This window comes from Peromyscus californicus, unplaced genomic scaffold (assembly GCF_007827085.1).
Source record: "Peromyscus californicus insignis strain IS unplaced genomic scaffold, ASM782708v3 Scaffold_3__1_contigs__length_106647218, whole genome shotgun sequence".
NCBI lineage: Eukaryota > Metazoa > Chordata > Mammalia > Rodentia > Cricetidae > Peromyscus > Peromyscus californicus.
The window spans coordinates 36,618,723-36,631,844 of NW_026294551.1; the positions used below are offsets into that span (position 1 = coordinate 36,618,723).

At 39.4% G+C, this 13,122-nt stretch overlaps 1 protein-coding gene across 1 annotated transcript in view; it reads left to right on the forward strand.

Annotated features, from left to right (window-relative positions):
• Nucleotides 1-13,122, forward strand: part of Brip1 (BRCA1 interacting helicase 1) — a 145,613-nt gene that overhangs the window by 60,482 nt on the left and 72,009 nt on the right. The window contains exons 11-14 of the mRNA XM_052758486.1: nt 1,829-1,983; nt 5,301-5,466; nt 5,942-6,082; nt 9,651-9,812. Coding sequence (XP_052614446.1) covers nt 1,829-1,983; nt 5,301-5,466; nt 5,942-6,082; nt 9,651-9,812 — 624 coding nt within the window. The remainder of the gene's footprint in view (nt 1-1,828; nt 1,984-5,300; nt 5,467-5,941; nt 6,083-9,650; nt 9,813-13,122) is intronic.

A 13,122-nucleotide genomic window follows, 5' to 3' on the forward strand; every position in this document is an offset into this window, starting at 1 on the left:
GTATGACAGAAACAGCTGACTGCCTATACAGTCACCCAGTGTTTCTCCGCAACATTGGGGCATCCATTTTTGGCTACAGGCCTAGAATATCTGAGAGACCATTTTCAGAAGCAGGAAAATTTGAAAGACTGTCCTACTCTGTCTTGGCAAAGCTCAGCAGTCGCTTTTCTTGTGTCCTGCTTGTCCAGTGTGCTTATTGTCAGCAGTCAAGGCAAGGGCAGTTCTTTGCCCAACAGGCCATTTTCGCCAAGAAGAAGACAAATTTCGTATGGAGTATTTTTGATGCCCAACATCCTCTCAGGAGTAGATCGGTGCTACAAGGAGCAGTCGTGTCTCATGTCAACAGAATTAAATGCCATATTCTCTAGGTCTATGAAGTCTTTGAAGATTACCTATCCATCTGACATATATCTCTGTATATCTAGAAAGGCAAACTAATGTGACTATAAATGTGACAAGCCTGAGTGACTATTAACCTGTAACACATTAACCTATATAACTTAAAGACTAAAGCTTTATATAATAAAATTAAACAATCTGTAAACAGATGAACAATATAAGTACAATGACCTCGAATTTGTGAGAGTATACAAAAATATGTTAATTAGAAGTGGAAATGTATAGTGCAGTATGACAATATCCTTAATTTGTGTCAATATACAAAATATTGTATACATACAGTATGACAAATATAATTTTACATTTGTATCAATATACAAAAATACTTTAAACAGAAGTAGGAACATATGTACAATATGACAAGTATAGTTTTGAATTTGTATCAATATACAAGTTTAAGATAACAGGAATAGAATAATAATTTTACATTTGTATCAATATACAAGAATCCATACTGATGCAATTTATCTAAAACTGATAGTTGCTAAATTAGTTTCTAAAAGTAAATACAACAATCTACCTTATTATCCTATCCTGTCTATTCCCCTTTTTCTTTTCCAAAAGAGATTCCTGAGCCTAAACTTTGTTGTTTGATCCCCATACCTGCAGGAAATAACCCTAAGGATATACAAAGAAATGATATTTGGCAAGTGGATGTTTCATTTTGCAGAATTTGGAAAATTAAAATATGTACACCATACTATAGATACGTTTTTCAGGAGTTCAATGGGCAACTGCTTTGAGTTCTGAAAAGGCTGATTCTCTGTAGAGCTCTTGCTGTCCTGGAACTTGATTTGTAGACCAGGCTAACTTCAAACTCTCAGAAATCTATGCCTCTGCCTCCCTAGTGCTGGGATTAAAGGCATGTAGCACCACACCTGTCCCTTCTTAGTATTGTTGAATACCTGCATTCATCCACCAAAACAACAGCAACAAAAATGGATATTAATAAACTTTGTCATATGGTAGTCTCATTACCAGAGTTGTTTCCTATATATAATTCAGGCATTTCGGGAAACATAAACTCTATTAAAAGTCAATTGGAATTTTTTTGAATTTAGTTCATTGCTTCTGAAAGATGCTAAATATCACACCAGTTGCCTGAAAAAGTTGTCCTCCTAAATGTCTTTATTGAAGCATCCTGTTAATAAGGTGTCTTTGACTCAGAGGAGTATTTTCTAACATGGAAATCCAAACTCCATTGCTAGGCTTGGGTTGTAGGTCAGTTATAGAATGAATGCCTAGTATGCATGAGTTTCATTCTAACCACCATGATAGGTGAAGAGGCAAAAATAGAAATGCAAAATGATTTGTGTTTTTACATTCATGTATACCTGCTTCATATTGACTTGAGTTTATACTTTGCAAAGAATTTTCCTTCTGTCGTCCTCTCCACCCCCTTCATGAATAATATGGTAATGTTTTACAGAGACATTTTTCAGCTGTTCTTCAAAAAGAAGAAAAAGTCACATCAGTCCATGGTAAAGAGGAAGCAATACAAATACCTATTATTAGTGCTCCAACTCAAATAATGCTCAAAGGACTCTTTATGGTGCTTGACTATCTCTTTAGAGAAAATAGCAGGTAAGTGAAGATACCTGTTTTGTTGGCTTGTTTTGTTTTCATTTTAGCCTACAGGTCAGCAAGATAGCTCAGCCGGTAAAGGTGCAGTTTGTACAAGCCTGGCAACCAGAGGTCCATCCCCAGAGCCACATAAGGGTGGAAGGAACAAACCGACTCTACAAGGCTGTCTTCTGACCTCCAAATGTGTATTGTAGTATGCACGCACACTCGTGTACATGTGCACGCACACAGTAATAAATGAAAATTTAAAAGATCAGCCTAATGAATGCCATTTTTAACCTAGGAGAATCTAAATGTTACAGCTGTATAGATTGTTCTTATTGACACAGACTCAGATCAGTTGAAATGAGTCTTTCTCATTCATGAAAATAAATACTGAAATCAGTAAATAAGTACACTTAATTAACTCTTCTTTGACTTTTTGTCCTCCAGTGCTAAGTTTAAGAATCTTCATTTTTGTTTAAGTGTAATTTGGGTCTGTATCTATCAGTATTTGAAAGTTCTTTTCTTGAATGTTTTGTTTGTTTTTATTTGAGGCAGCATGTATCTCAGGCTGGCCTCAAACTCACTATTCAGAAGAGGATGACCTTGAACTTTTGTTTTGTTTTTCAAGACAGCGTTTCTTTGTGTACATCTGTCCTTGAACTTGCTTTGTAGACCAGGTTGGCCTCAAACTCACAGAGATCCTCCTGCCTCTGCCTCCCTAGTGCTGGGGTTAAAGGTGTGCACCATCACCGCCTGGTTCAGCCTTGAACTCTTGGTCCTCCTGCCTTCACCTCCCGAGTGCTGGGGTTACAGGCCTGTCACTGTTTATCCCCAGTTTATCTCTTGAAAGTTACAGTTCTACCAGCTTGCGGGATTTTTAGTGTTTTAAAATTATCATGTAAATATATACCATTTGACCGGAGCCATAGGTGCTGTGGATATCGTTCTGTATAAATAAAACACTGATTGGCTAGTGGCCAGGCAGGAAGTATAGGCAGGACAAGGAGGAGAATAAAGCTGGGAAGTGGAAGGCTGAGTCAGGGAGACACTGCCAGTCGCCGCCATGACAAGCAGCATGTGAAGATGCCGGTAAGCCACGAGCCATGTGGCAAGGTATAGATTAATGGAAATGGATTAATTTAAGCTGTAAGAACAGTTAGCAAGAAGCCTGCCACGGCCATACAGTTTGTAAGCAATATAAGTCTCTGCGTTTACTTGGTCAGGTCTGAGTGTCTGTGGGACTGGCAGGTGACAGAGATTTATCCTGACTGTGGGCCAGGCAGGAAAACTCTAGCTACACATAGGCACCATTCATTTCCAGGAAGTTTTGCCATTCCAAACAAGGATTTTACATGTATAAAGCAGTTGCTCTCCTTGTTACTGTTCCTAGTAATTTCTCCTTTGAGTTTGTTCTTTCTAGTTACTTCAGACACAAGCAGGCATGCAATGTTTGTCTCTTTGAGTCTGACTTCATTTAGTATCATTTTTTTTTTCAGAGCTCATCTGTGTAGAGCATATGCCAAACTTCATTCCTTTTTATGGCTGAATAGTATTTTACTGCACACATATGCCACATTTTTTAGTTCATTTTTTTTTGTTAGGCATTTGGGTGTTTCTGCCCTTTGTACTATTTATTATGCTGCTGTGAATACACATGTACAGATACCCGTTTGAGTCTGCTTTCATTGCATTCCTGTGGATGGATGTATTTTACCGGGTAGTGGAACTAACGATCCTGTGACAGTCCTGTTTAACTTTGGGAGGAATGTCTTAGTGTTTTTGCACAGCAGCTGTAGCATTTGACATTCCATTTAGCATTGTCTAAGGTTCTGACTTTTCAATATCCTTGCTCATGCATTCTTTTTGCTCTGGTCATCTTTAAAAAAGTAATAGTCATCCTAGTGGATATCAAGTGATTCTTCCTCGTAGTTTTGATGTGTATTTCCTAGCGACTAATGATCCTGTGACTGAGTACCTGTTGGCCAATTCTGTATCTTCTTGTAGAAATAATGTACTGAAAGTCTAGTGTCCATTTTTAGTTGAGTTGTTTCTTTTAATTGTTGATTTGTAGTTATTCATGCAATTGGGATATTAATCCTCTGTCAGATATAATAATGTTGTTGTGAGTTGTCTTTTTACATTTTGATTGTGTCTTTTTTTTAATGTAAGTAAATTTTCATTTTGCTCTGGTTAGGTTTTGTAGGTTTTTGGGTCTCACTGGGTAGCCAAGGCTTTCCTAACACCTGCCTTAGCTTGTCCTGCCTTTGCTCCTGAGTGCTGGAATTATATATGTGAACCACCCAGTTGAGTAGAATTTTGGATTTTTCTAGTTATGAAGTCTGATTTACTTATCTCTCTTTTTAGATGTACCTCAGAGATTTATAGTTATGAAATTTGAGCATTTTTATAAAATTCTCTTCACAATTACTGAGTCCTGACTTGGATTTCGAGACCTTATCTCTCCAGAGGTGAAATCAGGGGTGAAATGCCATGAGAGCATAGTTGAGAATAACATTTTATCCTGAGTAAGCCTAGGCACTTTATAGATTCTTAGTGATACAGATTGGGATGGGATCATATGTATTCTGGTTCAGTAACCTCATGAAAAGAAACTCAAGATCATGACCCAGATTTTAACTTGAAAATTTTATAAGTCAAGTCAGTAAGGTAGCTTAGCAGGAAAAGGTGCTTGCCGTCAAGACTGATGACCCAAGTTTGATCTCTGAAACCCATAGTAGAACTGACTGGCTCTTGCAAGGTGTCCTCTGACGTCTACATGAGTGTCCTTGGCATGCACACACCCTAGAACAGGCATGTTCCCCCCTACACACAAATCAAACGGAAAGGTTTTAAGTTTTATCATTTTACTTGCTAACACTTTTTAAACTTTCCTTAAAATTGCCTATTTTCTCACACAATAAGAAAGCATAACTTGTCCTTGACATTCTTCAACCCTAATTCCCGTTTTCTACTTAGTAACAGTAACAATTAAGTAGTAGAGGGTTCAAAGACCTGGAGTTGGAAGTTAGAAGGCATGAAGTTGAGTTCTGGTTCTGCCATGGTTTATGTCATGTTTAAAATGAAATTGGAAAGTGGCTAATGAGGTTAGCCACTTAGATAATTTTATTATTTCTTGTAAGAATTTGTTAAATTCTGTGATTTCATGACTTAATTTACGTTAGAATTACTGAGTTTATCTAGTGAGCATGGCTGCGTTTCCTTTGTGTGGGGAGGCATGGCAGGCTGTTGAGTTTTACGACTATCAGGTTTGATAGTATGTAGCTTGATTGTTTTATGTTTTGTCATTCAATTGGCATTGTCTTTGCTTTTAGATTTGCAGATGATTATAAAATTGCTATTCAACAAACTTATTCCTGGACAAATCAGATTGCTATTTTTGATAAAAATGGGGTCTTGGCTCTACCAAAAAATAAGAAACATTCACGACAGAAGATTGGAGTTAATATGCTAAACTTTTGGTGCTTAAATCCAGCTGTGGTAAGCTCACTCTATCCTAAGTGCAAACTTGTCTTGACCAGAATGAACAATTAAATGACTGTGTTTGGCTTTTTTTTTTTTTTTTTTTTTTTTGGTGTTTCGAGACAGGGTTTCTTTGTGTAGCTTTGCGCCTTTCCTGGAACTCACTCTGTAGTACAGGCTGGCCTGGAACTCACAGAGATCCACCTGCCTCTGCCTCCCGAGTGCTGGGATTAAAGGCGTGCGCCACCACCGCCCGGCGTGTTTGGCTTTTTAAGAAGATGATCTCGCCAGGCGGTGGTGGCGCACGCCTTTAATCCCAGCACTCGGGAGGCAGAGGCAGGTGGATCTCTGTGAGTTCGAGACCAGCCTGGGCTACCAAGTGAGTCCCAGGAAAGGCGCAAAGCTACACAGAGAAACCCTGTCTCGAAAAACCAAAAAAAAAAAAAAAAAAAAAAAAAAAAGATGATCTCGTTTTCTCTGTGTTTCCTTGTAGGCCTTTTCAGATATTAACAACAAAGTACGAACCATTGTTCTAACATCAGGAACACTGTCACCGCTGAAATCCTTTTCATCCGAGCTCGGTGTTACATTTAACATCCAACTAGAGGCTAACCATATCGTCAGTAACTCACAGGTGAGCTGCTCTGCTTGATTTTGATGAAGCTCTCCGTCTGTTTACCAGAGTGTAATGCCGTATAAAGGACACTGTAAATTCTAAGAAGCAAATCTGATAGGAAATTCACACTTTAATTTTAGAATAAAGACAATCTTGTCAGCTGCTTGACAACTGAGCAGAGTTGGTAGAAGGAAACACTGATGTTGCCCCGGCGGCCCTGCCGCTTTGGGCTCAATGACCACAAAATTTCCTCATTTGAGTAAGTTCTAGTTTCTCTCTGAAATCTAAAAACAAGAAAATGTTCATTTTTCTACTATAGTTCCTATTTGTAATTATTTATTTCTTTTTTCCATTAGTCTTTAGTATATTCTTATTTGATTTATTCATTTTTCAAAGTTTGTGTTTTAGTTTACCTTCATGAGTTTATGTGTGCTGAGTTCATGCAGATGCCTGCATGGGCCATAAGAGGCATCCCTAGAACTGGAGGTGTAAGCGTTTGTGAGCCAGGTGATGTGGGTTATGAGAACCAAGGTCTTTTGTAAGAACAGTACACGTTCTTAATCAGTGGACCATCTCTCCATCCCCTTTTTGTCTGGTTTTGTTTAGACAGTGTCTTTTGTGTCCAGGTTAACATCAAACTTACTATGTAGTCAAGGATAACTTTGAACTCTTGATCTCCTGACATCACCTCTCAATGCTGTACTTGTAGGTATGAGCCAGCACTTCTGGCTCTGTTTCTTTTTGTGAAGTAATTTAAAGTAGTTAGCTCTGTACCTAACTATGTATGTATGTATGTATGTACCATCGCCTATGTACCTAACACAGTTCTAGTTCTTTGTAAAACTGTATGTGCAGGTTTGCTTGTGGGGACATTTTTAGTTCCCTGAAAACAACTACTGAGATTAGTGGTTGGGACCCATAATTCTACGTGTCTATGTAACTAAGAACTTGCTTTCCAAAATGCCAGAATGTGCCTGTTGAGAAGCATTGCTATCAGCAGTAGAGAGGTGAGGGTACAGGTTCCACATTTCATGCTGCCCTGTTTAGAAGCAGAAGTGAATGTAGGTTAGCAAATTCAGTATCATTTTTTTTCATAAGATTGCTAGTCTATACTCTAATTAATTATGTTTTCACCCTAATGTACAAAGTCCATTTAACCTGGACTATTATTGAATCATAATAATATTGCAACTATTATAGCTGAATAGTGTTTAAATATTGTCTGTCAGCTTAAAAATTACTCTTAAATCTCAATTATGATTTAAAATATCCATGTGGAATAAAAATGACCATTTTACCATTTTCAAGTGCACAGCTTAACATTGCATATATCCACTTGTGGGCACAGCCAGTCTCAAGAACGTTTTCACTTCTCCTTCCCCACCAGTCCCTAACGTTCTCCTTTCTGTTTCTGTGAAGTCTACTGCTCTGTCCGGATAATTCTTGTAAGTGGAATCCTCAGGTACTTGTCTTTCTGTGATTGGCGTTTTTTTTTTTTTTTATTTGTACTTAGCATAACAGCTTGAAGATTTGTCAGTTCTATAGCTGATGGCGTCAGCCTTCATCTGTGGCAGCATGTATCAGATTTTCTTCCTGTGCTGCAGGAAACATCATTGTAGAGCTATCTGTCTACTGATTTTCTTCACTTCTTCTTTAGAAAAAATATAAACTCCAAGGCTGGAGAGATAGCTCAGTACTTCCTGCTCTTGCAGAGGACCCAGGTTTGGTTCCCAGCACCCACACTGGGTGGGTCGCAGGTACCTGTAACTCCAGCTCCTCCATGGCACCTGCACACAAACACACATGAAGTGAAAAATAGTAAAAGTAAATTTTCTTTAAAATTATAAATTTAAGAAAGGTTGAAATGATAGTATTAATTTGTATCTTTTTTCTATATTCGTCAGTTGTTAACATTTAGTAATGTTTGCTTCTCCTTGCCTTCTTCCTTCGTATGTGTGTACAGATGTCAGTGGAGAGAGGAAAAGTATATTCTGTCTACAGAGAGGGTCGGAGTGGGGATGCATTCTCTGTCAAGGGTGGAGAGACTGTTTCCTCAGGCAAAATAAACCCATCCGAATGTGAGGGTTTGGTGTCCTCAGCATTGGTAGGGCCCTCCCACATATCACTAGCACAAGTTATAGGAGCTTTTGTCTTTCCAACCAGCACCCTCAGTGTAACTGCCAACGCCCTTCCAGGCTGGTCAACATTTGTTTTGTTACGTCTGCCAATCCTCTAATGAGGACTTGGATTGGAGTTTGACAACTTGAGCTCTATGGCTGAGGGAGAGAAGATTCTCCTCCAGACACACTTAGAAACCTTTCAATTGTTTGTGTGCGTCTGGAACCAGTTAATTTTATTTCATCACCAAGCTCCCTTTTCTTCTTTGTCACTTTATCCAGAGATGCTGGAAGCAATCAGCCAGCATTATTGTTTTCTTTATTTTTCTACAAATCGTCTTTAACTTTAAAAAGAAAAGTTTTGTGTATAGAGTCATTAACTTCCTTGTTCCTCACAGGAGGTAAGTTGGGAGTATCCAACATGTTTATCTCAGTAAGGTCTTTAAATAGTTCATACCATGGACTTTCAGTGCTCTCCATGCAATCAGCAGAGTCCGCAGTAACTGTAGGTTTCATTGAGTTGGTTAGCCAGCTTCAGATACCACCAAGCCTACTAGAGAATTTCATCCTTAAAATTCTGTTTCTCTAAAACTACTCCTGGTACTACAATCTGTATTCATCGTGGTTTTCTAAAGGAACAAAATTGCTAGGAATGAATAAATATTTTAAAAGAGGAGTTACAGATTGACTTACAGATATGGTCTAGGTAGTCTGACAATAGCCATCTCACTGAGAGGTTGAGAATCTGGTAGTTGCTTAATCCACAAGGCTGGATGTCTTGGTAGTCCCAGTCTGGAGCTGAAGGCCTGGTGGTTCCTAAAGAGCTGCTGGTTTAGGCCTTCATTAGAAGCCTAGAGAAGCTGACTGTAATATCGGCAAAGGAATGCCACAGCAACAGGATAGATGAACTTCTCAGCAAGAGCAAAGGCAGCAGACAGAACCATGTCTTTTTATCTGGGCTGCCACCAGACATTGCCATTCACATTTAGGATGGGTCTTCCTGCTTCAAATCATCTGAGCAAGCAATTCCTTCATAGAAGCTTGTGTTTTAGTTCATTCCAGATCCAGCCAGTTGGATAACCAAGATTAACCATCACATAAACTGATTTTTTGTTTTGTTTTGTTTTTTAATTTTATGTGTGCGAGTGTTTTGGCTGGATGTGTAAGTATACCATGTGCCTGCAGAGGATAAAAGAGGGTGTCGGATCCCCTGGAACTGGAGTTGCTGATGGCTATATCTTAGTAGTTACTGTGAGGATTACAATATTATCCAAGAGTTACAATAATTTGATTTTCCATAGGTACCAACCTATGTATTCACTTAATTAATGGTGTTAAAGAAGATTTCCAGTTTCAAAATAAATTTCTGCTATTGTTTGGTCATCTTTTTCTATAAATCACTCCCAACTAAATCTTAATTTTCCTGCTTTATTTAGGTGTAACTCTAATACTAAAATATTCATTTCTAGGTTTGGGTTGGTACTGTTGGCTCGGGCCCTCAGGGTCGGAATCTCTGTGCTACCTTCCAGCATACGGAAACATTCGAGTTCCAGGATGAAGTGGGAATGCTTTTGTTGTCTGTGTGCCAGACTGTGAGCCAAGGGATTTTGTGCTTTTTGCCATCTTACAAGGTAAGGAGTTGTTGATTTATTTATTTACTTTGCCTCTAAAAGAAACATAACAGGATCGCCATGATAAACTTCCTAGAGTGAGAAACAAGGTAATTATGATTCTTCCAGTATCATGTTATTTTATTTATGATGATTGTTGCCTGATAAGTTTATCACTGCTTCACTTAAAAGTCTTACATGACTTAGGAAAGATAAGACCCTCTTGTTTTGCTATAAAAACCGTTATATAAGAGGGCTATTTATATGTGATCTTTATTCTTACAGGCAGCTTGTTATTTTCATAGGCGAAGGAGACAGGTATTCTTTCCACTTTAGTGAGTCAAAGCGTCCTTTGTTGCCCGTTAGTAATTGTGGTGCTTTCTTCTCCTTCCCGCCCTTCCTCATTACACTGGGGGTCAGTCCCAGAGCCTTGTGCATGCTGGACAAATGTTATTTCACTGAGCTGCATCCCAAGGCTTTTAGTCTTTATGTCTTTTGATCTAACATGGATCTTTTGGCATCACCATATAGTTGGACCATGGTGGTTTAAAACAATTCTGTCAATGTATTTTGATTGAAAAGTTTACTATGTTTATACATAAAGTGCTACAGTCTATAGGACCCAGTCACAAGGCACTGGGAGTATTGCCTTTTGTATTATGGCTGTTCTTTTTTTTTAATTAATTAATTTATTTATTTGTTTTTGAGAAAGGGTTTCTCTGTGTAGTTTTGGTGCCTGTTCTGGAATTTGCTCTGTAGCCAAGGCTGGCCTCGAACTCACAGAGATCTGCCTGGCTCTGTCTCCCAAGTGCTGGGATTAAAGGCGTGTGCCACCGCCGCCCTGCACGGCTGTTCTTACAGTGAATCTCTTGTGAAATCATAAGCTCTCCTTTTTGAGTGGAACCCGTCTCAAAAAAGACCCAGCAGTGTGTAAATTACTGGACACAATTTCTCCCATATGCTGGGTGACTTCCTCCCCACTCCGTGGGACCTTTGGTAAGAGAATCTAGTCTTACAGTCAATAACCTTGGTTCCCACAGCCTAATCTCCGCTCCATTCCCTGAGACAAACATTAGACGCTTGCTCCCTGCCATTATCTCCCATTTGGCAGGACATGTGGCCGGGAAGGGAGTCCTTCAAATAGATCACATTTAGGACCTTCACAGATAAAGGGGCATCCTGGTCCTGCCTGATTATGGAGAGTGAGTGTCCTAAATTTTCCAACAACCAGCTTGGGAAAGTGCTAATCTCCAGCTCCACCCTAAAAGCTATTAATTCCCTCCATCTACCCTCATCTCCGTTTGTTGATTCAGGATTGTAACCTAGGAATGTAGTATCATGCACGAACTCCCCTTCTCCCTACTTAAAATTTAAAGCTTCCTAATTCAACTTTTCTGCCTCTTAATGCTGTCCGGGTGTCTTTCTGGCCACGCCTCCTTGGGGCCCAAAAGATGCTGACAGTGTCACTCGGGATAACTCCTATCTGCTGCTTGTTCTTGAGAAAAACATTCCAGCTCTGTAACTTTGCAATTGCCAGAGTACAGTTGTGTGTGTGCATACACAGAAAAACTTTGCAGGACGAGAGCATTAATAAAGAAACTGGCCAAAAAAAAAAGAGAGAGAGAGAGAGAGAGGCAGAGAGGGTTTTTACCCTCAGATCCCTTGAGCCTTATGCTGGCGGTAGCCTTCCCTCTGAACCCTGAGAGGGCATTGAGGCTGCCTCTCAATAGCCCTTGTTAATAAACCATTAAGCAATAGTAATTAAGAAAGGAGCTCTGCCTCTTTTTTTTTAAAGAAAGGGTTTCACTGTGTAGCCCTGGCTATCCTGAACTCTGTAGACCAGGCTGGCCTCATACTCCCAGAGATCTGTCTGCCTCTACCTCTCTAGGCTAGGATCAAAGGTGTGCACCACCACTCCCAGTTAGTTCAGCCATCTTTCTGTTTTCTTGGTTCTATCTTTCCCCTCACTAATTGCTCCATCCTTGGTGGTTCTTTCTCTAATCTGTTTTTGTGCTGACATGCAGTGATTTCCTTCTTGTTTTGTCTTGTGTGTATTTTAATAACTGTTTAGATTTATTTATTTTATGTCTTTTAATGCGTTGTCTGCATGGATATCTGTACATCACGTGTATCTCTGGTACCCAAGGAGGGCACCAGTTTTTAGACCTCTAGTCTATAGTTGGCATCATGGATGTACCCTGTAATTTTCTTTTTCTTTTCTTTCCTCTTTTTTTTTTTTTTAAGATTGATTTATTAAATATACAGTGTTCTGCCTGCAGGCCAGAAGAGGGCACCAGTTCTCATTACAGATGGTTGGGAGCCACCTTGTGGTTACTGGGAATTGAACTCAGGACCTCTGGAAGAACAGCCAGTGCTTTTAACCGCTGAGCCATCTCTCCAGCCCAATAACCTGTAATTTTCTAATAGTGGAGCTGACTACACAGAGTAATATATTCCTTTCCACCTTTAGTACAAGATACCACAGAAGAAAGAAACATATTTTCTCTCCACTTGGGAGGCGTGAAACCCAAGATCAGATATTGGGCATTGTATTTTCTTCAGCAGTGTCTGTTCCTATACTCTTAACTACTCTTTTTGATCACTATTAATTTTTTGTCAAAACCTTGAATTTTTGAAGATATAGAAGCCTACTGATTACTTTTCCCTTTAAATTGTCTTTAATATCATCAGTCTCCTGTTACAGTTTGATGGAAGTGTCCCTCACAGGCTTGGGTGTTGAGCACTCGTTTCCCAGTCAATGGGTCTATTTTCAGAGGTTCTGGGAACTTTGGGAGGTGGGGCTTAGCTGGAGAAAGATGGTTTCGCAGGAGCATATCATTGGGAACTCTTGCCTTGGACGTCTTTCTCTTTGCTTTTCGCGTTCTGCTTTGAAAGGCCCTTGCCCTGCTGCCTTGAGGTTCTGCCTAAGCATGTAAAGCCAGGCAACCTGCGAAACCGTGAGCTAAAAGGAATCTTCCCCTTTTAAATTCTCTCAGGTATTTTAGCATTTAGTTTCATAAAAATAACTAACATAGAGAAGTGGTATCAGAGAACCAGGTAATTGCCTTGGGATAATGCTTTTGTACACTGGTTTAATAAAAGGCTGATTGACCAGGAGCTGGGTAGGAAGTATAGGCAGGATAAGCAGACATGGAGAATTCTGAGAAGAGAAAGACTGAGTCAGGAGATGCTGTTAACCGCTGCCAGGAGAAGCAAAATGTAAAAGTACTGGTAAGCCACAAGCCATGTGGCAAAGTATAGATTTAGAAATGGGTTAGTTTAAGATATAAGAGCTAGCTAGTGAAAAGCCTAAGCCATTAGGCAATCTCAT